The sequence below is a fragment of the Anomalospiza imberbis genome, chromosome 3 (genome assembly GCF_031753505.1).
Source record: "Anomalospiza imberbis isolate Cuckoo-Finch-1a 21T00152 chromosome 3, ASM3175350v1, whole genome shotgun sequence".
Taxonomy (NCBI): Eukaryota; Metazoa; Chordata; class Aves; order Passeriformes; family Viduidae; genus Anomalospiza; species Anomalospiza imberbis.
The window spans coordinates 53,911,328-53,938,115 of record NC_089683.1 but is presented as its reverse complement, the minus strand read 5'-3'; the positions used below and the strand labels follow the sequence as shown (position 1 = coordinate 53,938,115).

The window sequence follows — 26,788 nt, the reverse complement described above, 5'->3', positions numbered from 1 at the left end:
GGGTTGCAGCCAGTGGGATGGAGGATGGATAGTTTCAACCAAGGCCCCAGGGGCAGCAGGAACCAGATGAGGCAAAAGGGAAACGGGACAAAATCGGATTGAGACTGTTTCAGTAGATGTGAAGAGACAAAGAGGGTGAATTTTTATGGATATTTTACCTGCATGTGGGGAAGTGAACTTACCTGCACAGGTCTATGAGTGTACATGCACACATACAAATGTGTATACAGGTTTTAAGTGGGCATCATAAGTAATGCCTGCAATTTTAAATTTTTAGTTATCAGAGGTCAATGTGGCCTTTTTTCCCCAGTCTTAAGTACTTTGTGCTTACTATTTGTGTATTATAGACTGCATTCCACAATTTTTTATTTATTTCATGTGATGGTATTTGTGCTTCCTAACTTGGAGGACTGAAATTTTTCTATACCGGAGAAAGGAACTGAAGTTTTAACACTCTCCATCAAAAATTCTTGTTTAGCTTATTCACACTGCTCCAACTTAGTAATTTTGCTTAATACTCATTACATCCTAAGCTCCCAAATATATAGTTTGTAAACAAAACCATAAAAAACATGTTTATAAATGTGTATTGGAGACAAATGAACAATATATCACCTAGAGCAGTAATAGCAATTTATGTTCAAATAAATGTTTGTAAATGCTTTCTTCATAGCAATGAATAGTTAGGTTCACTGTTAAGATGGGTAAAAAGTGTATACATGTGTGTATAAATACACACTACATATTCTTTATAATATAACTATTATTGTTTGACATGATATCTTCCATTCTGCTTTAACATAATCATGCACTGATGTTTCAAGTCAAAGGTTCACTTTTTCCCCTATCAGTAATAGTTTTGTAAATTTGTTTACAGAATTAAACTTGATAATTGTAGTCCTGAACAGGCTTCCTAGGCATTTTGTACCATCAGACTTCCCCTGTGTTTACTCTTGCAGTCTGATGCTTGTTGACATGCTGATTTGTGTTGTATACTATCAGATAGGTTTTGTTCATTTAGAAGAATGAGATTAAAGAGAACATGGCAACTTTTTCCTCTCCTCTCCTAGATGCTATAGTTACTTTTGATTTAAACTTAGATTTAAAAAGAAAAAAGAAAAAAAAAAGTGGATTTTTGGAGCTAAGCTAAACTGGAGAAGTCAACAGAATTTATTATCAAGGGATGTCTAATCTCTCAAACTAATACAAGACTTTGCAGCTATTGATTACATAAACTGTTAATCATGCATGGGAGCAACAGAATAAACGTACTATCAAGAGAAAATGGACAAATAATTGTCAGTAGTGCAGTCATATTTATGTGTTTACTACACCTATGATGCAGGGACAGCTGTGTTTTGCATCCAAAAAGATATGTTCTAAAAATATATTGAATATCCCCTCATTGCTAGTGAAACTAGTGTAGTAGATCTGATTATCTAAGTAATAATTCAGATGTTTTCTTCAGCTCCCTGAAGTATGTGGTCAATAAGAAATTTGTAAACTGGCTTAATAAATCAGTCACTAGATGAAGTGAAAGGAGAAAAAACTCATAGATTTTCGTGCAATTGCATTACAACCTTTGTTTGCACAAAAATAAATCTTTAATGCTAACACAGTATAAATACCATAGTTTCATTTATTCTGGGTTCATATTTCACATGACAAACAGATGGACATAGTAATGCACAAAAAGTTAATTATTTTTATGTTTGCATCCATATTTGCTTTGTATTATGTATGTGTCACACATTTGAGAAAGGAGATGCCCAGCAATCCCTATGATTTTTATTGTGGGAATAGGTCCCTGTTAATTTTTTTTCTTGTCAGACTGCAGAAAAGTCTTCCAATTGTACTACTTTTGTCAACTTCATTAACTTCTCTTACTTTGATATTCAGTATTTATTAATGCTTCTAAGTTTAAAAAGATTGAAGGGCTGAATTTTCAAATGCGGCTGCCTAAAATCAGGTGTCTTAAATGCTGATGTTTGACAAGATTTAAAAAAAAACCAACAAACCAACAGTAAAAAAAACACCGAAAACAAATAAAATCAATGCAACCAAACAAAAAGCCCTACAACCAAGTAACTCTGTTAGGCTTTCCAACTTGCATTTATCTATGTGACAGATGTCCTGGCTTTTGTAGGTTCTGAGAATGAGGGAGTTCAGCTACTCCAACAGTGGAATAGTATTTTATTCCAATAACATATGAAAAGGGCTTATTGATGCCTTATATCATCCTGGATCATCAATATTGATCCAGTTTGTAATATAAAGTGGTGTGGTTTTGGGTTGGAATACACATCAAGTAGGAAGAAGAGAATCCCTGACTAAAGGTAAGTAGTTCATGAGCTATCACTATGTAGTAAGAATTGGGGCCAATGCTGATAATTATCTTATGCCTTTACTTCAAAGCTGTCTTTAGCCCTTGGAAATGGTCAAAAATCTGCCAGTTACAGACGAGAAACTTGAATAGAATTGGCAAGAATTATTCTGTCATACAGACTGGTTTATGAAAATCAGACTGAAATGCATGGCATTTTGGGGATGACTGAGGGATCTTCCTGTGTTATCATCATATTGTTAAATAATGGAGTTATTGGGAGTTAATCTGAAGTAAATTCTCTTGGACTTGTAGGTTAATAATCCTTCAAACTCAGGGGCTTTATCATGGATATTCTAGTACAGCTCACCTTACCTAGGGATTTTTGTTAGCTTTGTTCATAACATAACTTAATTACAATTTGCTCCTTTGACAAGAGCACATTACCCCCAGAAGTGCAGAAGTGATCTCAGTTGATGCGCATAGTTCTTACTGAGGCTGTGGTTGTGTCTTGAAATATTTAATTCTAGTTTGGTCCTTTTTAACGAGTCATAAACTTCTCTGTTCAGCAGTCCTAACCAAGTTTACGATGTGAGGAATTTAGTAGCTATATTAAAAAATCCTTTCTGTCTGATTCATCATTTACTAATAACAAAAGTAATAACTTGAGAGCAATGCAGCCAAAATGAGCAAGCAATAAACCTTTGTTTACTGTTTTCTTACTGCACTTCTGACAGCTATTCCTATGTGGGTTGTGCTTTCTTCGGCTTTTCTCTCTTACCTTTCTTTGAGGTTCTTATCAGGGGTCTTTCAAAATAATTCTTCACAGCAACAAGATGGTAACTTTCTTTTTCCTTTTGAGTTTTGGGAACATTTTGGTTTTATAGGACCTTGCATGAACTGAAAGGAGCAGCAACCACAGTGATATCTAAGAATAATCCTTTTATTTCCCACATGCTGAGGAAAGAGTTACCCTGGACAGGTTAGGAGAAGCCACAGGACAAGGAGGCTCATATTCTCATAGAAGAAAAATCTGGGAAATTCCAGTGGGTGTTCAGACTGAGAATATTGGCAAAAATATAAGGGCATCTTTTTTCTACATAGTTTTTGTTTTAAAAGGCAAGATAATTAAAGGAGTCTTGGTGAGAAACAGTGTGCTTTAAAGTATAAGGATATTACTTGTACTTTTAAAACAGTTGTCATAGATTTGCTTTTCTATATGAGAGTTTTCATTTAACATAGGCCTCACGTCTCTCCTCAGTTCCTTCAAATGCACAAATTTGTGCATTATTGCACCTTCCAAGTCCAGTTAGTTTTCACCTGCAATGTCACCAATGAAGGTTTCCTGGGTTGCTTTTAAACTTGATATGAATTTCAGTCAATGTGGTTAAAGCAGAAATTGGAAGTCAGCTCCTCAGTGTAATGACAGACTAGAAAGAGTTCAAGGGGGAGGAAGGAACCAAAAGCCAACCCCAATTAAAGAATTGAATACATAGACAGTGTATAGACAGGATATGCTGGTTTTTGAGAAGCGCTATCTTTATCTGAAATGTTTGTGCTTTAAAATTTGCCCAACTGTTTTCCATTTCATATGAACAAATGTGCATTCTGGTTGCTTGTCAGAAGATCTAATTTCCCTACCTCTGCCAGGTACATGGAAATTAAACTGTCTTGCAGTCAATATTTAGGATTTCTGAGGAAAGGCAGCAAAAGCAGAGCACATATCACACTTTGCTAGCCTCTTTGTATGGGATTTTTTCACAGCTTTTGGGACAGCTGTTTGTCTCTGGTTGACAGCAGACAAATACATATTATCATTAAAAAGAGGTTCTGAGGAAATGCATGCTCTCACCTTGCTGCTTCTGCAGCTGTGAACGTTTTTGCTTTCATTCCCATCTCTGTGTAAGTGAAGATAATCTCTGCAAAGAGGCTTGATATTGACCTGTCATATCACGTGTTGCTTATCAAGCACTAAAGAAATTGAATTTCATTTTATCTGTTATCTGTAGAGTCTTATTAAATCATCCTGCAGTTGAGAGGTGGTATGGGGTCAACAGGTTCTGTCTCTTTCACCATCTATCCCTCTATTGTTAAGCTTTGGAGAATTACTAAAATGTGCTTTATTTTATCACATAAGGTTGGGTTAAATCTTCTTGATCCAGAAATTGTTGTGACTGAGTGCCACATTCATGTAATTTTTGCATTGTTTCTGGATAAGGATTAAGGACTTAGTAATCTGTACAAATGTACAGATCTCTTATCATTCTGGTTTTTCTGTTGTTTTGATAGTCTCTCAATGCCTCTGTTTTTAATTGGTTCAATGAGGCTAAAACCATTCAGATTGGATAATAAATCTGAGTCAGCGAGCACTTGGTAGTATTTGTGTGCCAAGACACAAGCAGGGGTGAGGAGGAGGGGGATAACAGAGATGGGTATTGCCAGGTGTTAAAAGCAAAGGGCAGAGGGAGAAGCTGGCTGTAAGTAGAGGAGGAAATGGGATAGAGGTCTTAGCAGCAGCCCATGAGCAGACAAGGTCTGGCAGAAGTGAGCCTATCATTAGAGGTGTTCATGAGAATCTAAAGGTCAACCTTGCCACCGCCGCCACCACCACCAAATCCTCCATATGCTTTGTTGCTGGGTTTCTGTTCAAAGATCTAACTCTGCCAGTCAGGATGTTCATATCTAAGAGTTTGATGTAGTCACAGGATATTGAATTTCCTGCAACAACAGAAGTCCTGCATACTTTCTGCTGTCACCACAGAAGAACTCCCTCCAGCCTTTTATCTGATGGAGAAAATGGCTTGAAAAAATAAATGAATTATGAATATCATCTCCCAAAAATTTAAATTTTAAATACAAGATTTAATGCAAAAAAAAAAAAAAAAAAAAAAAGCTGTTTCATTCAAATTTGAAGCTCTCAATCAAGAAATCTTTCTACATAATAAGCCAAATTATTGTTTTTCAAATACCATGTCCTTATGCTCAAATATTCAATTAGTGTCTGGGCACTGATATGCTTTTTCAAACTTGTTCTAAGAAAACATTTTAAAAACCCCACCAAACCTCTTTTTTAAAAAGAACTGGAGTGTAGGATTGGACTTAGAATTTGGGTGGAAGCATTGGCACATACATTGTACATGAGCTCTATGAATTGCTGCAGCTAGGCATCTGATGGCCACCAGTGACCTGGCAGCAGAGTTCCGTTTTCTTGTGGCCCTGGCAGTAATTTGCTTTGTAGCTTTGAGCAAGCTATTAACCTTTTTTTGTGCCTCTTTCTCTTCACAGAAAAGTTTTAAGACCACTTACATGTCTCATAGGGGTAATTGCTAAAGTAACGTTTGAAAAATATTAAGTGCCTTCTGCCATCACTATTGACACTCCAGTGGACAGGTTAAGGATTGAGCAGGTATTTTGAGGGCATCCTATTTCTTCCCTCTTTGTCATAGGGTGCCTATTTGACATGGCTAATTCAACAAAGAAGTAAGAACTCATGTGCTTGAAAGTCCCTGTATTTTGGATAAAAGTTCTAGATGTGACTTCAAGAGGAAAGATGGGAAAAAAACTGGGAAGACAAGATGTGAATTGAATTATTTGGATTAGCAGTACTCAAAGAGTATCAAGAAATGAGAATGCATTAATTGAAATAAAATCCCTGTAGGAGTAAAGAAAGGTTTCAGTGAAAAACAAACCCTAAATTGTGATGGGAAATGGAAAAATAAAGGAACGCTATTTGCTCCCATCAAGATCAAAGCTATTCTTAATGAGATGGTTGAGATCTTTGGGAAGCCTATTCAAAAATTCAATAGTGCTTTATCTGAGAAAAGTAATTATTCAAAGATTGCTTTTTACTGAGGTGTTACAGATGGAGACTTTGTGGTGTGGTAGTTTAAAACAATTGGTCTTTACCTCTAGAGATTCCCAAGATGAACATTGCCCAGAAGAAAGAGTAAAATTGTGTTTTTAAAGCATCGTTTTAGGAGCAGTGGGACAGTTGGCAGAGTTTACTAATGCTGTTGAGAGACTCTGCAGACTTTAATTACCATCTCAATATTGCAGAAGTTGTTTAATTTCTGCCAAAGAAGGGAATAGTTGTGAAAAAGCGAGATCACACTCTGTCTTTCATTCTTTCCTTTTTGACAGGTGAATAAAGGATGCTTTTCAGTATCTCCTCGGATGCTGTGACACATTTGTAAAATTTGCATAGAATTGTAAAATAATTTTTCTTTAAGTTTAACAAAGCTTTTATTTTTTTTCTTCTTTCTTGAAAGTGCTGTGCAGCATAGTGTAAATGCAGTTTAAATCTTGTCATGGGATATGCAAGACGAAAATGTTTTCTGTTACTGATTAGCTGGCTTCAAACATTAATAGTTTCAGACTTCATGGTCAGATACCAGGTGTTGTGTTGTTTTAATTCCAATAAATTTTGAATTCAGGTTTGAATTCCATCTCTAGTGGGAGTGGTTGGAGGCACAAACTGGAGTAGGAGAACAAAGAGGAAATAACTAAAATGAGAAAAATCATTCAATTTCAGAAGGAAAACAGCCTATAATGCATTTCCTTGGTGAAGGAGATGTTTACTCTTCTAGGCCTCAAACTCTGAATCAGAGTATGTATAACTTTTAGTAATACACGTCTTTTGCACCGTCATTCATAAGAGAAAAGGGCTGATTTTGTATATATATACATAAATATGTACGTATGTATTCCTCTTAACAGTTCTCTTCCTTCGTGGCACTTGAGTGTGTTCAGTTTTTCCCCAAGTGCTTGCAGTAGCTGAGGGAATACTCATTCTTTGAAGACCTTTATCAGCTCCTTCAGTTGATCTACAATGTTGTTACTTTTTTGTATTTCGATGACCACCTCATACCTCTCTCTACTTGCTAAAGCACCAGGCACTGTTTTCTCTGTAAAACCGTGGTTTTTCTCCTTCTCTTCTAGTCTTTTATCTCTCAAGGACCTTTTCAATGCTATCTTTCAGTTTCAAATCTCTATTGTTACAGTACACAGTGTGTTCAGAGAGCTACTATCCAGGAAGTCTTCTTATTTAATTACATTTTTCACTGTATATATGATAAATCAGTACTTAATGGCAAAGGTAATATATGTGCTTGTTCAAAATGAAAAAAGGATAGATCACGGCAACAAATAGGTGTACTTTTTAATCCTCAACACTCATCCTGTTACTAGGAATACCTTTATGTTATATTTAGAATTCTGTTGTTTTGATGTTTGAAACTAAATGTTTGCAGTTTGTCTGGCAAACTGCATGCTGAATACATTACACTGATTCACATTTCCTTATTTCAATATACCATCTGTGCTTTTGGCTGGTTTTTGCCTCGTTGGAACTCATAAATGCAAGTTACAAAGAACGGTTATACTCAGAAAGAGAAATCCTATATTTCACTTCCTTGAACAATCTTAACTGTTTTGACCTTAAACCAGCAAGGACACAAGGCTGAAGCTGTATCAACAACACGCTTTATTTTCTCTGGTGAGGAATCATGTACTAGCAGGGTATATTTTCAGTGAAACTCTAGTATATACAGACATGGTCATGATTTTCATTGTGTAATCATTTTAATTAAGTTCAATGATAAAAGTTACTCTTGCATGAGGAATGAATGCACTAGAGAGACAGTGAAAGATTGATGACAGCTTGGGGAGCACCACGTACTCTGCTGGTGGAAATGCACGTGGGGAGAGCAGCTGAGCTTGAGGAGCAGGTCAGAGATTACCTGCTCAGAGTAATCATGGTTTTGGGGTTTTGAAGGAATAAGGTTACAATGGGAATATCCAAAAGTAATTTTTTGTGCTCTTTCCAAGGGGTTTTGCTTGAATGAAGAACTTCATTACTAAAATAATAAACACTAATTAATATCTGCATCATTTTTGTAACTGCTAGTTTAGTAAGGCAATTAGTATAATTAGTATACAGTGTTGCTTGGTGACATGATAAATCATGATGTAGTAAATGTTCAGTCTTTACTATTATGATGTATTATCTAATTTACACAGGTAAAAAAAGGAAAAGGGTAAGGGGGAAATCAAGAAAGGAAGCCAGTAGTGACATCTGGGTGGCTTTTTGGTCTCTCTTCTTGCATCTGTTTCCTGTATTCTCAATTGCTTTGAATTGCACCACTGATAATTAACTATTCTTTTTCTCACTATTGCTGTCTCCATCACTGATTAAAGCCAGCAAAGACAGGACAAAGAGGAATGAAGTAAAAAAAATTAAGGAGCTTTTTTTTTTTTTTTTTCTCCTGTGCAAAGGATGATACTTGCCTGTTTGTTGGGTGCTTCCTTTACTCTCACATTCCTGAATGCACTACCAGCTACAATTCAGTGCTGGATGAAGAATGTTAACAGCATTATCTTCATTATGCTCTATTTTCTAGAACCTATGAGAACACCAAAAACACTGAAGATTGCTGAGATCCAGGCCAGACACATCGCTGTGGATTGGGAATCTCTGGGTTACAACATCACTCGTTGCCATACTTTCAATGTCACTATATGCTACCACTACTTCTGTGGACACAATGAGAGCAAAGCAGACTGCTTGGACATGGACCCCAAAGCACCTCAGCATGTTGTGGATCATTTGCCTCCCTACACAAATGTCAGCCTCAAGATGATCTTAACCAACCCAGAAGGGAGGAAGGAAAGTGAGGAGACCATTATCCAGACAGATGAAGATGGTAAATTAAATGTTCTTATTGAAATTATATCCAAGTCCAGTCTAGGCAGGTGGAAGGAAATTACTTTGTGTGTTACAATATTTATCACGAAGGGTGGAAGTTCTCTTCTATTAATGTATTAGTTATCCCCAAAATGGCAGCTATGAAGGTATTATAGCTGTCACCCTACATATGTGGCTAAAACTGTCCATGCAGCACAAGTCAAATGGGATCTCTCTCTGTGTGTCTCTCTCCAGAAAAAGGGGAATGGTTTCCCAGTCTTTCAAATACTGTGTTAATGCAGGTGATGAGAAACACATGGTGGTGTTAGACTTCTTCACAGTATTAGGTGTAGTATTTGAAAGTTAATTCTATAAATAATATTTAAATATTGAGTTCAATGCTTAAAGACTCTATCCAATATTTTAAACCTCTATAGCAAATATATTTGAGCAATAAGTTATGTTGCAGGTCACAGAATATAGTATCTGTTAACTATTTGAATGCCCCCTATCAAATTAAAGTATTATTTTTGACAACTTGGGAATTAACTCAGTGATCCATATGGGTCCTTTCCAACTCCATATATTCTGTGATTCTTCTTTAAAATGCTTTCAACCAAGTTTCAGCAAAACAGTTGAATTTACCTCAGTTGTGAAAAAATAAATAGATGTAGACATGTTAATGGTGACACATTCAGAGGTTAGGCTATGAATCTTGGAATCAAAGATATGAAAATAAAAAATGATACTTTTCCCTATTAATATTTAAAATGTCATAACAAAAACAATTTTTGTTTCTTTTTCTTATGTTTACATTTTGTGAAAATACTGACAATGACAAAATGAAAATAAAAACTTCCATAGGTAACAAAAATAGAATACTTGGACTAATGTGAGACTGTAGATAAATAAAAAGGTAAAATTGAAAAAGGTAGTGTGTTTACTTGCCTGCGAAATGAATGAATGGGAAATACAGCTTTATATAACAGTCAGTGTTAGAGTCTGGTAGTGCTGTTTTTCCATATATTTTCAATTTTATGAGAAATAAAAGAGGAATATATTTACTGTTGCAATAAAAAGAAAAAAATTATTATATAGGTAGAATATGAGGAGCTGTAGAAAACTATAGACACATAGATGCATCATATGAAGACTTATTGACACGTACTGTATGGTTGCTACTTTCCTTAGACTTAAAAAGAGTGGTAGTGATATTGTTAAGTCCATGGAAAATGGATTTCTTTTTCTTTTTACCTGGGTTTTCAAGAAAGGTTGTGGTTTCCAATGGCCTTTGTCTTGTTAGATGTGTGGAGACGGCAGATGGTCCCTGTGGCAGTACTTGTCAAGAGCAGAGTCAAGTGAAAATTTTGTCTCCCGGTTTTGTTGTGGATTTTTCTTGGAAGATGGTGCACATAAGAAAAGTTTTGGTCTCAACACACTAGTGTGCTGTCAGCAAACTCCAGTTGAGTTGGCTTTGGTGTCACAAATAGTGTAGTGTAGAAGAAGCCTCACCCGGTGAACAGAAGTTTCCAGGGTAAACTGTTTGAAGCAGATGTTGTTTTCACAGGGGGACCAATACATTTTAAAGATATCTATATTTAGTTGTGCTGGTGGTAATAATGCTTGTGACCTGAAAATAGCCTCCTGTGAGCTTTACTCTGTGAAAAAATTGAGATTTTAATTTTGTATTACTGATTGATTGAAAGTCTATGTGCCATGACTTCATAGTTCAGGGCTTGCAGACAATGTACAATACTGAAAGGTTCACACCTGAGTCTTTTCTTGAGCTCTCATAGCAATAGTAAACTAAATTCTGTAGCTGACTGCTTATGTGTACAATGCTAATTTAGTTCCAGTCTGAGTGATCAAGTATCTGAAACTACTTCCAAGCACAGTTTGAAGCCTAAAGTAGGACCTGGACTAAGAAGATGAGAAATCCAATTATGTGTGTGATTCTATGCCCTACATTTCACGTGTGGTCAGATGAAGCTGCATTGTCTTCATGGTTTTTGCAGGTTTCTAGAGTAAGCATAATTTTAATTATATCATGGAGGCATTGCATTATCAGTGATTCATTTTGGAGAAGGAATATAGAGGAAATAGAGTGTTGCTCTGCATTTTTGCAAATAACATTAGTAAGAAATAGCCCCTGATGACATGATTACCTGAAACTGTGCACTCATGTTGTATACTTTTCATAAATAGAAACTTTAAATACTCCAGATGACAACTGATAATTAATGTTTTGTTAGCTTTTCTGTAGTGTGGGATTCTTTCCAATGCTGCTTTTTTTTCACAAGGCACTGCTAAACAAGCAAAAACTTCACAGACTCTGGAGTCTGAGATGCCTACGCCATGTTTTCCTATCTCTTTTACCTTCTACCATTTTGCCCTCATCTTCTGTTTTTCGTCATAGTTCCTCATGCTTTCAAGCTGTCCCTTTTGTCTCTTCAGTTGTTGTTATATTTTGACCTTTCCTTTCATCTCACTACATCTTTCATGTCACTTCCTTCCTTCTGCCAGATCTTTACACTTTTCCGAACTTCTAGTATTTTCTAAAAGCAGAGGACTTTTATGAGGCTCTTCTGTGAGACAGGGAGGATCTGGTTGTCTGTCTCAAAGGCTCACATTTATGTAAGGCTGTGCAGCTGGGCTGGGGGGTCTTTCAGAAGTGGTCTAAAATGATGTGTCAGAGTGGTAACTCAGTTGCATATGATACCTGGAACAGAATTAACTCAAGAAACAATTAGTAGAAGAATGACGTAAGATTCAAAAGCTGTGCTTCAGATCTTTGGAGCTATGGCTGACAAGTGAGAAAAACTTTAATAACTTATAATTCAAAATCTGCAAGATAGCAAAACCCAGGAATACCATGACAGTCTGAAAACAGTCTTTCTTTTGACCAGAGCTGGATCTGAATAGTTGGTAGTTTCAGTATTTCTATTTAACATGGGAAGATGAAATTAATCTTTAAAGTATAACTTAGTACTTAGAGGAAGTTGTATTCCATATAAAAATAAAACCCCTGAATGAGACACTGTTAAACAAGTTTTGCAAAAAGATGATGAAAACAGGGAAATCTGTGCATGTTTTAGAAGTGAAACACTATCTTTCACTTTGGGGAGAAACCACACAGCTACTTAGGTTTGGAAGAAAGCTCTTCTGAGTACACAGGCATTTGGCATTATCTGTACTATGACAGGGACTTACTGCTTTTCCTGGCTTGTACAGAAGATGGACATTGCTAGAAGAATTAGATAAAGGAAGTAGAAGAAGGTTCATGCAACCTGGGGATGCATACATGCTGGGCAAAGACAGTGTTTGGCACTTTGAGAGAAAGTACAAGAACCAGCAGTGAATTTATCACTTAGCATGAATCATCAGCGTGCACACGTTCTTGGAGCTGCCTGTTGACCAGAGTGCTGCCAACTCAGAGGGACCCTTTGTAAAAGCAGTGGATGAATGGGATTAAAGCAGTTAAATGCTTCCTTAATTTTTAATTGGAAACAGATGCAAAAGGCAGTGGATTAACAGAAGTAGTGACATTAGCTCTGAGGAAGCAGCTACAGAGAAAGCAAATTGTGAAGCTCAAAGTTTTTGATGGTGATTTTATACCCAGTAAGGGAGTATGTCATCTAACAGTAGGCAAACAACTAATTGAAAAGGATCACTTGGAATAGGAGAAGTATCCATCTGGGGGCTTAAAGTATAAGAGAGCTTTGGTCTGGGGCAAAGCATGTGCTCATTGGACATAAATGAGGTCCCCTGATCTTTTGGAGGCTGTAGCTCATTCTGCTCCATGCAGAGATATTGAGAGCTATGATGCAGGGTTAAGACACCAACTGTCCAAGCATTGCTCATGCTCCTGGAAGAACTCCAGCAGGCCTGCCACTCTGGGGAACAGCAGAGGAAGAGGAAATGTTATAATTAGAAGACCAAAAAAAAAAAAAAAAAAAAAAAAAAGAGGAAGAGTGAAATGCTTTTCTTACTGTCTAAATGTGTGTCCTGACTTCAGCTTGGATAGAGTTAATTTTCTCCCTAGTAGCTGGTACAGTGCTGAGGTTTGGATTTAGGATGAGAATGATGTTGGTAAAACATTGGCATTTTAGTTGTTCCTAAGTAGTTTTTATACTGAGTTGAGGACTTTTTAGCTTCTCATGTCCTGCCAGTGAGAAGGCACAAGAGGCCGGGAAGGGATGCAGCCAGCACACTGACCTAAACAGGCCAAAGTGATGTTCCATACCATGGAACATCAGGCTCAGTGTATAAACTGGGGAGAAACCTGGCCAAAAACCTGGGAGAAACCTGGGAAAACAGCAGGGCATCAGTCTGTGAGTGGTGAGAAATTACAATGCACAGAATTTGTTACATATATTCTAATTCTTTATCATTGTGCTTATTATTATTTTCTTCATTTTTTTATGCCCCATCCACCTGCTGAGGGAGGAGTGAGCAACTGGCTGGGTGGAGCTTAGTTGCTGGCTGGGGCTGGAAAGGAAATGTCAAGTGGAGTATGCACACCACTGTCAATATAAAATCAGATTTTTTCCCAATAACATTCAATAGTATTTTGTTCTTTTCTGCAAATAGTCCAATTTGAGGGATTTCCAAAGAAGTAATTTTTGTCATCACCTTTTCTGCAAATTCTCTTATGTTAAAGACCAGTAAAAGCAATTCTGGTTTTGTTTTTCCTTTCTAATAGACAAATTTTTCTTTTATTTAAAACTTAGACTCCAGCTGTAGTGAAGTGGCAAATCCCTCAGGAAAAGCCAATGGAAAGGTGAACCATTTTGGTTTCTGGTAACATTTGAACAGTAGGAGTGATTAACTGTCACAATCTCCTGAAAATGAGCATCTACTTTGAGGGAAAGGCTGTAAGATTGCTGCTAATATACTGCCATTTTTGATTACAACAAAGGAATTTTTCCCAATATAACCCTACATATTTCTGCATATAACTTTTGCCACAGAGCATAGTAATACTATGTTTGGCTTTCACGGAGTATAATAATAATAAAAATACTCTGTTTACATGCACTTTCATTATTTTGTAGCAGGAAAACTGAGGCAATATAAATTCATTTTTATAGTGGTGGTGTCAGTTAATACATTGTTTTTCCAGAAGTAATGTATTGTAGTATAAATTTCCTGTTGAGTCCATGTAGAACAGCATTTAAGTGACACTATTTGTGAATAACAATTTATTTGTGACTGTGATATAATTTAATGCAAATATATTGGTCTAAAATGAATTGGTGTGATGTCAGATTGATGGTTTGTACTTTCATTATGCATAGTATTTATAAAGTCCATCATCTCACATGCATATAGAAAAAAAGATTATCAGCTATTCACTATATGAATATATAGTTTTATTAAAAGAGCTCTGGAGATGCATGTAAATCATGAAAGAAGAGCTTGTGTTGTTTGCACTATAAAACCTTGCTGAGATTACCTTTGAATTTGGTTTATCTTCCTTTTTAATATATATGCATTTTATGTTTGTATACTTTTTCACTGGTTTTTGTTTTGCTTGTTTTGATTTGTTTTTTCTTAAATTCAAAATCTCTTCTGATAGCCATCTAGTTAAACCCAACTAAATTATTTCACTTTTTCAGAAAAGTGTAAATCCTGACTTGTTGGAAGTTTAGCATAGAATAATGCATGGGAAAGAAAGTGTGTTTACTGTTGCTGTCACTGAGAGATGGTGGGGTCGCACTTCACAAGGTCAGCAGACCAGAATCTTTTTCAAGAGTGGGTGCAGAGGCTAAAAGGTCTGAGTTCTACTCCTCTAGCAGCTACTTATACTTGTTGAATTATTCAGATAATTATGTTAAGTAACATGCTTCACCTTAACACACTTGTAATAGTCTTGTGTGTTTTAAGTGTAAACTGTCTGTAAGTCCAAAGGAAAGAGTCACAGCTCATGTAGGAAAAGAATGGCAGCTGGGAAGTCAGCAAAACTGTGCTGTGGTGAGTGATGGAGCTTCTGGAAATGCTCACACAAGCCTGAAGAAATCCTTTGCTGCTGTTTGTGAGGTTTCTGAACACAGGGATGACATTTACCTGTCTAGTTTTGACCCAAGTCCTTGCTAAATATCGTACAAAGGTGTATTGGTTCTGGCTGAGCTGGAGCTCATTTTCCCTCAGCAGACCTCACAGTGCTGTGCTTTGCATTGGTACCCAGGAAGGTGCTGATAACACACCGGTGTTCTGGCTGCTGCTGGGTAGGGCTGGCACTGCGTCCGTGCTGACTCCCAGCATTTTCCCCCGGCAAGAGGCTGGGAGCGGGCAAGATCCTGGGAAGAGACAGAGCCAGGCAAGCAGACCCAAATTAACCAAAGGGCTATTCCATATTCCATGCCATATGATGTCAGGTCAGATGTAAAAGCTAAGGGAGGGAGAAGGAATGGGGGGAATTCTTTATTTTACAATTGTTGCGTTCTGGAGCAACCACTGCACATGCTGAAGCCCTGCTTCCTGAGAAGTGGCTGAACACTGCTCACTGATGGGAAGTAGAGATTAAATGTTCCCCTTTGCTTATGCACATGCAAACTTTTCCTTTTTTGGATTTTTTTCCCTCTTCAGTAATCTGCCTTATCTCAGCTCACTAATTGTTTTCAATCTTATTTTCTCTCCTCTGTCCTGCTGGGAAGAGGAGTAAGAGAGCAGCTTGGTGGGCACTTAGCATCCAGCCAAGGTCAATCCACTACAAAAGGGAAGGCTCTTAACACTGTTTTGGAAAGATGATGTTTAAGGTATTTCTGAAGTCCTTAGAGTCTTGCTGGGAGTTCCAGAGAATAGACAGCAATGGCTGCCTACATGGAGAAATGCAGTTCGAGTCTTCAGGGTAGTGTTGCCAACAGGTTGCCTTGCTGTTGTTCTTTTTTTGGTGTGGGTTTTTTGTGGTTTTTTTTTTTTTTTTTTTTTTTTTTGGTTTTGTGGGGGGTTTTTTGGGGGTTTTTTTGCTTGTTTACAGATATTTTTAACTAATTTTGGCCTTTTTAAAATTTTTGTTTGTAACAAATACTGACCTAATAACAAAGACATAAAAGAACAAATGACGATGCTAAGTAATTATTTTGACTAACCTGAAGATATTCTGTTCTTTAAGCAAATTCTCTTGCTCCTGCTTTTCTCTCTCCTCACTCCCTTTACCCTTTTGGTAAAGCAGTGTGATTAAAAGACATTTTTACTGTAGTTGAACTGCAAAATGGAGAGGAAAAATAACTTCAGACTATCAAAATGTGTCCTTCAAACTAACATTAATATATATTCCTTTTTCTGGGCACTTGAACTTTTATATATTTCTTTGTTTTAATTCCAGTTGAATTCTCAAATTATTTAAGTTAATCCCTACATTAATTTTCATGAATTTATGTCAGTGGATGAGATTTTTGGGAATTACTGTTCTCTTTCTCTAGATGCTTGCTCTCTTTGTCTTTATGACCTTTTTGAACCGGGATTCCAAGCAAGCTGCTCATTGCTGTGATAGCTTCTGTTCTTGTACCCTTCCCATGCCAGGGGGAAGAGAAGCATGAAACTAACTGGGATCACATAATTCAAGTCACTTTAACACTGCTTCTGCTGCCTTAAGCATCAAATTTTGTATTGCAGGAGAAGAAAAGTCATGGAATGAGATGAGCCTAGAGGCTTCTCCCACCTTGGCATTTAAACCAAAGGTGGAGGAGGATTTATGCAACCATCAAATGTAGAGCCCTACACCCATTTTCAACTGAATATGAAACATTTCTTTTTTAAGCACCGCACAAAAAGTACTTTTCATGTTTTTGAGCAATCATGTCTGTTTTCTTTTTACCTCACATACTTTGACGTGGTTTAATGTCAAATTTCATACACTGAGTATATGCCCTGGTGCGTACCTGTGTTCTTTCCCAAACACAGATGTACATGCACACACAAAAAATCATGCATGCATCTCCCAAGGAAAATATCATGTGCAGCAGGGTACATTCATACCTCTTTTGAGATGTAAGGAAATACTGTAGGGCATTCCCATGAGAAATGAAACATTGCCTACAAGAAGTCTCTCAATGACACAAACAGCACAGAGGGGCTGCCACTACATGTCAGCCTTCATCCACTGCCTGGTTGTGTCCTGGGACCCTGAAGAAAAGCACCAGCCTGTGATTTTAGTTAACTTCTCCTAAGCCTTCTTATGACAGTTAGATGAACGTGTTCTGCAAAGATCTCACCTATTTCTGGGCTTTTATGACTACCTGAATTTATTATTAATGTGCCAAGTTATGTTGCTTGTACCGAGGGCCAGATCGTCATTTATAGTTTGCATGTAGACTGAAATAAATTTCACTGATATGAAAGACCACTCACTCTTTTCTGCTGCTAGCACAGCACCTGGCGCTTCCTTTGATCCGTTGGATTTTAATTTATTTTTGCTCTTTGTAAAACTTCAGTCTGCTTTGGTAATGAATATCCAAGTAATGTCATGCATAAGGCTCACTGGAAGTTGTATTGAAGAATATAGGCTTATTAGAAGGAGACAGAAATATAAGTCAATATATTAAATAGAAATGACATTTTAGATTGAAAGACTGCAAATTTGAACAACCTTGTCTCTTTGAGGGGGGAAGGTGTTTAATTGGGTTCAGAGTTTCTCCAGGCAGTCCGTTATGCTCACTCCCTTCTTTCAGCATGTGTGTTCAAATCTAGGTGAGCTTCTCTGATAAAAAAGAATTGTATGCGTAGGCAAAAATATCTTGTAAGCTGTAATGGGAGATAACAAAATGCTTTTGCCCAGTCTTGATGGGATTACCAGGTGCTGTGAATCACTTGGGCAAAGAGGCCTGAGGTGACATTTCAGACTTGTTATTACACCAGGGATGTTGGTTCAGTTTCAAATAAGAAAGTAGGGTCATCTTGGTGTTGTTCAGTTCAAAGCTTTGAGAACATCTCTTATTGGAAAGATTTGAAGTAAGCAGTATTGATCCTTCTGCACATGAGGAGGTCAAAGGCTGAAAGAAATAGCAGCTGAGCTGGTGTGTTTCCCCATGTTCAACCCTCTCTTTTAAATGAGGATTTCTTTTAAAACAATAAATCATAACAAGAGGTGATTGAGAACTATTTTGTAAGAATTTCTCTCCTTTGGAAGAAGCTGTGTAACAGAAGCTCTTCCTTGCCTTTGATTTTTTTCCATTTAAAAGAATTTTAGAACCGTGTAGTCCTTGTCCTAAGATACGCTTATTACAGAGTTCAGTGATGTTCCCTGAAGTTGTAATCTAGCTTGAACTGTTTCCCCTGGCTATACTATGAGACAATTTGACTTTGTATAGAGTTTTGAAAACCGTGTGTGGGGATAATGTTAATGTTTCAACTTCATGCTCTCTCTGCAATGCAAATGACAAAATATACTTTGAAGTGCTTTTACTCACACTCTACCATTGCCTTTTGCATGCAAATGAATATTAATAAAAATAGACCCATGCTCACTTTTGGTTTTAATAGGATGTTCTGTCATCTCTTTAGTTTTTCTGTCTCTTGAATTTTCTATTTTTAAAACTTCCATTTTGTTTGTAGTGCCAGGCCCTATACCTGCCAAATCAGTGAAAGGAACTCCTTTTGAAGATAAGATCTTCCTCAACTGGAAGGAACCTGTGGATCCAAATGGCATCATTACTCAGTACGAGGTAATCATTAAACACCTAACAAGCACAGGATGGGGCTAGGGAGGTGCATCAAGAGAGGTGGCTGATAGTGGGTGTTTATACTCTTTAAACAGCTATTCAATGGTATGCTCCTTTCATTTACCGAATACACGATTTTCTGCAGTGGTTAGATACTCAAAATTTGTAATTGTGGTGCATATGACTGTCCATCCCTGTCAAGTACCTTAAAAATATTTTATTGTTACTAGACACCATTCCAAAGCCATGATAGCCATGATCTGCAAAATTTTCTTCATTGGAAGAAAAGATTATATGAAGAGTAAGATATTTAATAAATTTGCAGCAATGTTTTTTTGTAGCTTTGTGAGATTTTTAGGTAACCTCCTTATAAATTTTGCTTAAAGTTTATTTACTTTATGAGCCTTCTGGGGACCTCCACAGGAGGTTAGCAAGTAACACAACCTGATTTGAGCAACAAACACCACATTTTCCAGCACTCTTCTTTTAAAGGAACAAAAGATATAACTTTGTGTGTTAGTGAATTATAGGAAGGCAAACCAACAAATCAAACAAAACCCCTTAAAAATGTGTTTGTTTGTTTATTTATTTATTTATTTAATGTAGCCTAATTCACTAAATAGTGTGAGTTAAACCAGGTGGGCAACTCAACCCCACTCAGCCATTTGCTGAATTCCCCTCAGTGGAATGTAACAGTGAAATTTTCCATACATAAACTATGTAAAAGTAGTTGATGAATGAGATTAAAGCAGATAAATGCTTCCTTAATTTTTAATTGGAAACAGATGCAAAAGGCAGTGGATTAACAGTGACATTAGCCCTGAGAGAGCAGCTACAGAGAAATCAAATTGTTTTGCTCAAAGTGTTCGATGGTGATTTTATAACCAGCAAGGGAGTGTGTCATCCAGCAGTAATGATGAAGGGTGCCTGCACAGCCTTTCAAGTAAGGCAAACTCTTCAACAGTACACATGAAATCCTCATTGGTTTACTGCTGGAGTTGGCATTGTTGGGTTAATGGTTGGAATCAACGATCTAAAGGATCTTCTCCAACCTAAATGATTATGTGATTGTGTGGAATCCCCAAGATAAATGGGTAGCTAGATGGGCATGTGTCTTCTGTTTCCTTTCCAGCCAAGGTAACCTAAATCCCTTGCACTAAAACTTTTAAGAGTTGTTGCAAAAATTGTTGTTTCTCCAGGTCAGCTATAGCAGTATACAGTCATTTGATCCCGCAGTTCCAGTGGCAGGACCTCCACAGACAGTATCCAAGCTGTGGAACAGCACACACCACATCTTCTCTCACCTGCACCCTGGTACTACTTACCAATTTTTCATACGTGCAAGCACCGTCAAAGGATTTGGACCAGCAACTACAATCAATGTAACAACCAACATCTCAGGTAAAAACAAACAACAGCATAAAGACAAAACAGGGAAGGAGAGGGGGGAAATGTCTTTTGAATATTTTTGTATGACTCAAGAAATTGGGAAATGCTTAAGAAAACCCCCACAAAAAATCCGACCATGTTGGGAAATTATGTTACTAAAATGTTTCTGGGTGTACTCACCACAAGGTAGCATACGTTTGGGGATAAATCCTTGCATGAGGTGAAAATTGCTCAGCTGTAGTTGTGAACTGTTTTTTTCTGTGTAATCTAGTACTTTCGTCCAAAGATTTTGAAGTGCTGTGTAAACCTTAATTAATTAGGCCTGTCAACACTCCACAGGTCACTAAGAACTGCATCTATTTTGCAGGTTAGTAAAGTCAGGTGCAGAAAATTACTGACTTACTGAAGGTGACACTACTTAGCAGCACGCAGCTGTAACAGGGTCAGGGCAGTTGGGACAATGTGTGAATTTATTTTGCCAGATTCATATAGGTCTTCCTCCTAGTGCCTTTATTAATTTACTTCAGTGCACCAACTTTGACATTATTTGTCTTAATAATGCACTGTAAACTCTAGAAGACAGTTATGTCAAATGATATGTTTTGGTATTTTTATTTTCTTAAATTTCAATGTTATTCCAAAAAATAAGATAGTGGCTTATGCAGTTGATAGTGGAAGATAAGTTAATGCTATATTCAGAGAAACTTGATTTTGTGACATGATGACTTTAGAGCTTGGCAGAGATCAAACAAATCAGTAATTTACAAATTTAAACAACACAAAGCAGGCTATTTTCCTCATTATCTGTCATAATGAAACTCAGATTGTCCTGTAAAGAGAAGTTAATAATGTAATGGAATGCACCTATGATTTTTGTGGGAAACTGTTCATGTAGTCTCCTCATAGTACATGAAAACACACACAAAATCAAAATGTGAGAAAATTCAAGGTAGGGTTCCTCAATTATGTAGTAAATGAAATGCTGTAGTTGTCATGGCTAACTGGAACAGTTTGTGGAATTCCACCCTAGCACATAAGCACTAGCACTCCTCATACCCCTGTCCCTTCAAAACAACCCAACCAGTGCACAAAAAAAAACCCAAATTATGTGTTCTGTTCTGTTTATGTAGCTATTAGATTGTTTTGAAGTCTGATATTTTATAGGTTGTTTTAAGGGTCCTTGTGTTTCTTCACAACAAATTGTAGTTCATGAATTTTCAGATTTTATGGTGGTGTAGTACTTGCATACTTGTCTTCTAACCTCTTTGTAGAAGGGAAAGAAAAGAGGTGTATATCTTGCTAGCATGTCTGATATTTCAGTATTTTGAGAAAAAAAAAGTTCCTTAATGTATTTAGATTATTTAGGACTACAATGAATTCAGGCTTCTTCAGATATGCCCTCTTTTTCCATATGTTGGGAATTTTGTCCAGAATCCAGTATAGCACAACTTTCTAGAGAGAGTATGTATCTTGTTAGTTGGCAAGACGTGGTTAGTGCTAGAAAAGCTCAAAGGCAGGTTGTGACACCCCTTGTATCTGAACTTCAGCCTATTTTTCTTTCTATCTTGCTTTATGCTGCTGAACTGTTGACTAGTTCTACTGTGCATGGCTGGTACTTAATACAGAGCAATGTGTGTTTCAGAAAATGCAAACTTTAGTTTAATGAGAGCTGAAATTATTCCTTTCAACTAAGCTTATAAGTGGTTACTGTGATTCTAGTGTACATGGTGTAAGCAGTAATTTTAAAATTAACATTAAATGAAATTAATTCTATAAAATATTATTTCCTGAAATAAGAGTAGGTTTTGTGTTCATCTAGGATTTAGGACTAATGAAGCAAGGCTTTTAATCTTTCAGAGCTCTTCTACCTATTGATATAGTACTGTAAAATTATTATGACTTAAATTATTCATGTCCTGCTAGGAAATATCTTTTTTTGAAAGTTTATTTTGAAATATACAGGCTTCATTAATGAATTTATAATGATAAAGCCACATATTTAAAAAAATCACAAACATGCAGATAGTTTTCAAACTTATGAAAAATTAGTAATTATTACAAATCTCTTATTTTCTGGTTCACAGAAAATCCTGTTTCTTTCATTGCACTGGGGCTGAAGTAAGCACCAGTTTACCAGTGAGGACTGTAACAGGAAGCAGATTAAAGCTGGATGGTTGAAGTAATTGCCAACACTAGCCATCCCACCCTCAACAAATATTGCTGCCATGAAGGCATGACAGTCTGACAGTCCATTAGTGAATCAATTCCTGAACTACTTCTGGTTTTGACTTTGATTTTATTCTTTCATAGTGGTTTTGATGCTGATTAATGGGCAGCTTGGCCATCCATTGATAGGAATGGGCATGGGAATGGATTCCCTGATCCAGTTCTAGCCCACAGATGCATGTCTATATAAGTCAAATTTTCCTGCACACTGGCTGGTATTAGCATTGTTTCCCATGCCGTTCAAGAGGAAACATGAAAGGTTTGTAAATTGTTTAAGGAGGATGGTAGAAGCTAAGTCTTTGACATGGTGACTGTCATTATTTGCAGGGTAGAAAAACTGAGGCCAAAAATGTGGGTTTTTTTGTAGTTAGGGTTTCTTGACAGTCACCTCCTCCCTCTATTTCTGTCCTTCTTGAATAAACTGTTTCAAATTGAGAGGTGTCATGATTTGATGGGAGTTCATGCCATAGTAAAAGATTTTGCCTGACTGGAAAAAACTGTTTTAATATACTCACATGGCTGATAAGGATTGTGGCTTCATTCTATATTCAAGCAGCCACAAACTCATAAAAATTCTAAATGTTTTCACTGATTTGTTTCTTGTCCTTTTCCTCCCTGCTCTACATTAATCAGCTCCCACTTTACCAGACTATGAAGGAGTGGATGCATCTCTCAATGAAACTGCTACTACAATAACTGTACTCTTGAGACCTGCACAGGCCAAAGGTGCACCTATCAGGTAAAAAAAAAAAAAAAAACAAAAAAACAAATATATATATATATATATATATATATATATAAATAGTTGAATATTTGTTGTGTCACTGTATATAGAGCTGTTCATTTCTGAGTGATGTTCATTTAGCATCACTATTCTTTTTCTTACCAACACCTAACTTGCCAATAGATGTGCAATTAAAAAAATCTGGGTTTGGCAGGGTTTTTTTTTTTAAAGACAGTCACGACTTGAACATTCAGCTACCTGACCTTTTTGATAGGATCCCCAGAACCACCTTCTAGCCATTATAATTTCATTTTACTTTCTCACAGTGCCTCTGAAATATGATGCTGAAAGGTGTTTGTCAGAAGGTAGATTTCAAAATAACACTTCCTCTCCAGTGCTTCAAAGTCAGCTACTCTATAGCATATGTGTATGATTGGAAAATTGTAAGCTATGGGGAAATGGGAGAATAATAGTGATGAATACAAACTATTTGACCTTTTTCTTCTGAGAGTGTGTCTTACTAGGAATCATGTAGCAAGCTATTAAATTTTATTTGGCATGTCCTCTAATCATATTAAAATGTTTCATTTATGTTAACTTTGAGGGGTCTTTCCCTTTCTGCTCTCTGTTGAGAGATAATTTAATTTTGTTTGTAAAGATTAGTTCATATCCTGGTCTTTACTTCTACTTGTTAGTGTAAAAATTTTATGATATTATTTGATTCCATTTGTATTTTACTGATGTGGCTGCATCAGCAATATTCAGGGGCAGGGTTGACTAATTGGGGGTTAATTAGCTGCTGAGCATCAGAAGGTTTTCATGCTATTACCCTTGTGACATTTTAGAGAAACACGGGCTAATGCATTTCATTCTGTATTACATTAAGTCCGCTATCAAGGCTCAGCTGATGCCAAGTCACGTGTCCAAGCCCTAAAAGCAGAGGAAAATTAACTGTTTCTTAAGTCTATTTCCATTAAGTGGAATGTATGTTTTACATGAATGTTGGGGGGGATGAGTCACATATCTATATGCATTTTTATGCGCTTATAATATAATCACTCTTATGATTGATATTATCAAGTTATTTATTTATTTTCTGTCATAGATGATAATCCAGATTCATCCCCTTTATAGGAGATTTTGATGTGTTATATTTAAAATTGTAATCCCACGTATCATTCATTTTTGAGAAATTGCTCTGGGGCAAACCTAGGATTTTTGGCGAACAGGGCTGCTTTCAGTACGGGACTTGGATTCTTAAAATAGGGAATTTTTTTCTTAATTAATATCATGGAATCCAGACTTGTGATCGGAAAATGCTAACAAGTCTGCAGGTGCTTAAACTTGCCTCACTATACGCCTTTGTAGGTGCTTTTAAAGACTTCCGAGTGTCCTGCTGCTGGCCCTAATGAAAGCTGTCCTTGTTTAGGAAATGTGATATCTGTCTGTCATGTAATCCATGCCACATCCTTTCAGTTTTGTGTCTGGCCACCTGAGGGAGCTGAGGCAGATTCTTGCCCAAAGCACGCCTGCCAGACACCACTGGGATCTACTGATGGCAGTGGTGCACATCTTCTTTACAGAAGCTGCTCCAGGGCACTCCTGTGCTGACAGCAGCAGGCTTCCACCTTCAATCCCACCACACATCTTCAGGAGGTCAATCTTGGGTCCTGGGTTCCTCTCCTGGAGGGGTGGTTATTTTGTGAACTGGTAGCATGATGGGATGTGGCTAGAGATTTACTCATGCGGCTAGAAAATTACTCACCCTAGCTCAAGAAGTTCTGGTTTCTCTGCTCTGTACTTGCAGATGAGGAACTTGCTGCAGAGTAAACCTCACATTTATTCTGTCAGTTTTCCTCACAGCATCCTCAGTTCAATGGAATGAGCTTGTCGCTGTGACCTATGAAGATGGCAGAAAGGACCTATGTACTAAATGTTAATAGATGGTTTGATAGTGATAGTTTCACAGAGTAATAATAACTGTTCTTTGATTGTGTTCTCAAAAAAACATACTTCTTTCTTCCTTTCTTTCTGTCATCTTCCCTTTTCACTTAATTTCTAAAACCTAACATCAAGTTTCTAACATCAAGAAGCCAAGGAATATAGTCCTTTACCATAACTAGAGACTTGGGCTTTATTCTTAAAATCAACCAGGTGTTTTATTCCTTACTTGGAATGAGAAGCGTTCTCCAGGGGAATGCAGAAGACAGGGTATTATTGCCTTTTCTGAAGCTATGCATATTGCAGTCAGGTACTTCTCAGCAGTTTCTTAATAGGGAGATAAATGTAGCACACTGATATTCTGAATTGATTCAATGCATTTTGCTAAACTTTATGATATATTTTAGTGAAGCTTCACTCCATCCATACTGCAGTTTTGTTTCCTCTGGAAGCTGGATTACTGCCATAATGAGTGTTACTAGGTAGGTGGGGAAAAAATGGATCACTGTGCCTGCAGTTTTGATGGAGTAGAAGAGACTCAGATGCTGTTCTTTAACCTGACCCTGAAGAATACAGCTGGCTTTTTGAAAATTTTTTTCTACCCAGTCCTGTAGTCTCTGTAGCTGTAGATGGTCATTTCATTTAATATCAGTAGGTTCATGTTAAAAAAAAAAATTAAAATAATAGAAAAAATTTAAAAATAGGGAAAGGAAAAAAGTTTAGTCTGATACTCTTCTGCTTTTACAAATGGATTTATGGTATGATCAGATTTCCATCATAGCCTCCCCATCAACACAGCCCCTCAGCTGTGAAACTGAGCCACTCAGCAAGTTTCTTATCTTAAGTATAATCTATGTGCTGTATTTCTTTAAGACACTGCCTGTCTGCCCTAGTTGTCACAGTTTTAACATGACTCTAATCATACCTTCACTGTCAGGTTTTATTGTGCAATCCCTAGCATTCTTTATGGCCTCCTGGAGTTTTAAAACAAAATTACAAACTAGAAATGCAAAGGGAGACAAAGCTGGATGGCTCAGGCTCACTTTGAAGCACGTATAAGTTTCACCATCAATCTTGTGGATGAGATTCCAGTCAATAGAATCAATGGTGCTTCGGTGATTCATTTGAAGATGTGATTTGTTGCTGTAGTTTTTCCTGAAAGTTCCTAACTGAGTACCAAAAAACAATTTTTTGTTTTCAAATCCTACTGCAGATGAGGATTACAAAGAGTGTACATCAGAATCAGAATAAATTTTTAACGATTAAATTTATTTGATTTGACTGTTAAAGTGCTTTTCTTGTACTTCCTTTAGGTGAATTAGGTTGGTTTCATTTTGCAGCAAGAAGGGCACCGTGGCAGAAGGCAACTAAAACAATCACTGTCAATTAGAATTCCAAGAGCTGGGACTGAAACTTGGGCTCGTCAGTCAGTCTGGTGCTTGTCAAAGGAGAGGAAGATGTATCTCCACTAGACACATAGAAAGAAATGTCTAGCAGGTATTTAAATCTAGTCAGAATAGGGCTAAAGTACAAACAACATTCACCACTGCCTGGTGGAGGCAGGTGAGTGGCAGGCATCTCTTTGGGAGCCTGAATTTTTAGGCAGGGATAAAAAGGAAGATGTTGTCAGAGACCTCCTTCACCTGTTTGCAATTGTCTTGGTCAATAGCGAAGTACTGTACAGGTTTTCTTAAATTAACAAAAAAAGGTTTTGTCATGAGAAATAATTTGTTCATGGAAAATTTCAGCTGGGGAGATCTTCAGTTGCTCTATCTTCAAAATTTCTCTGCTTACCTGGCTGTCTCAGACAACTGTTTGGCCTTTATGATCCTGATGACTTA

General features: G+C 37.0%; 1 protein-coding gene across 1 annotated transcript in view; it reads left to right on the top strand.

The window, feature by feature from the left end:
• Positions 1-26,788, top strand: part of PTPRK (protein tyrosine phosphatase receptor type K) — a 349,451-nt gene that overhangs the window by 247,977 nt on the left and 74,686 nt on the right. Inside the window, exons 8-11 of the mRNA XM_068184424.1 lie at positions 8,722-9,024; positions 18,561-18,670; positions 19,867-20,068; positions 22,916-23,021. Coding sequence (XP_068040525.1) covers positions 8,722-9,024; positions 18,561-18,670; positions 19,867-20,068; positions 22,916-23,021 — 721 coding nt within the window. The remainder of the gene's footprint in view (positions 1-8,721; positions 9,025-18,560; positions 18,671-19,866; positions 20,069-22,915; positions 23,022-26,788) is intronic.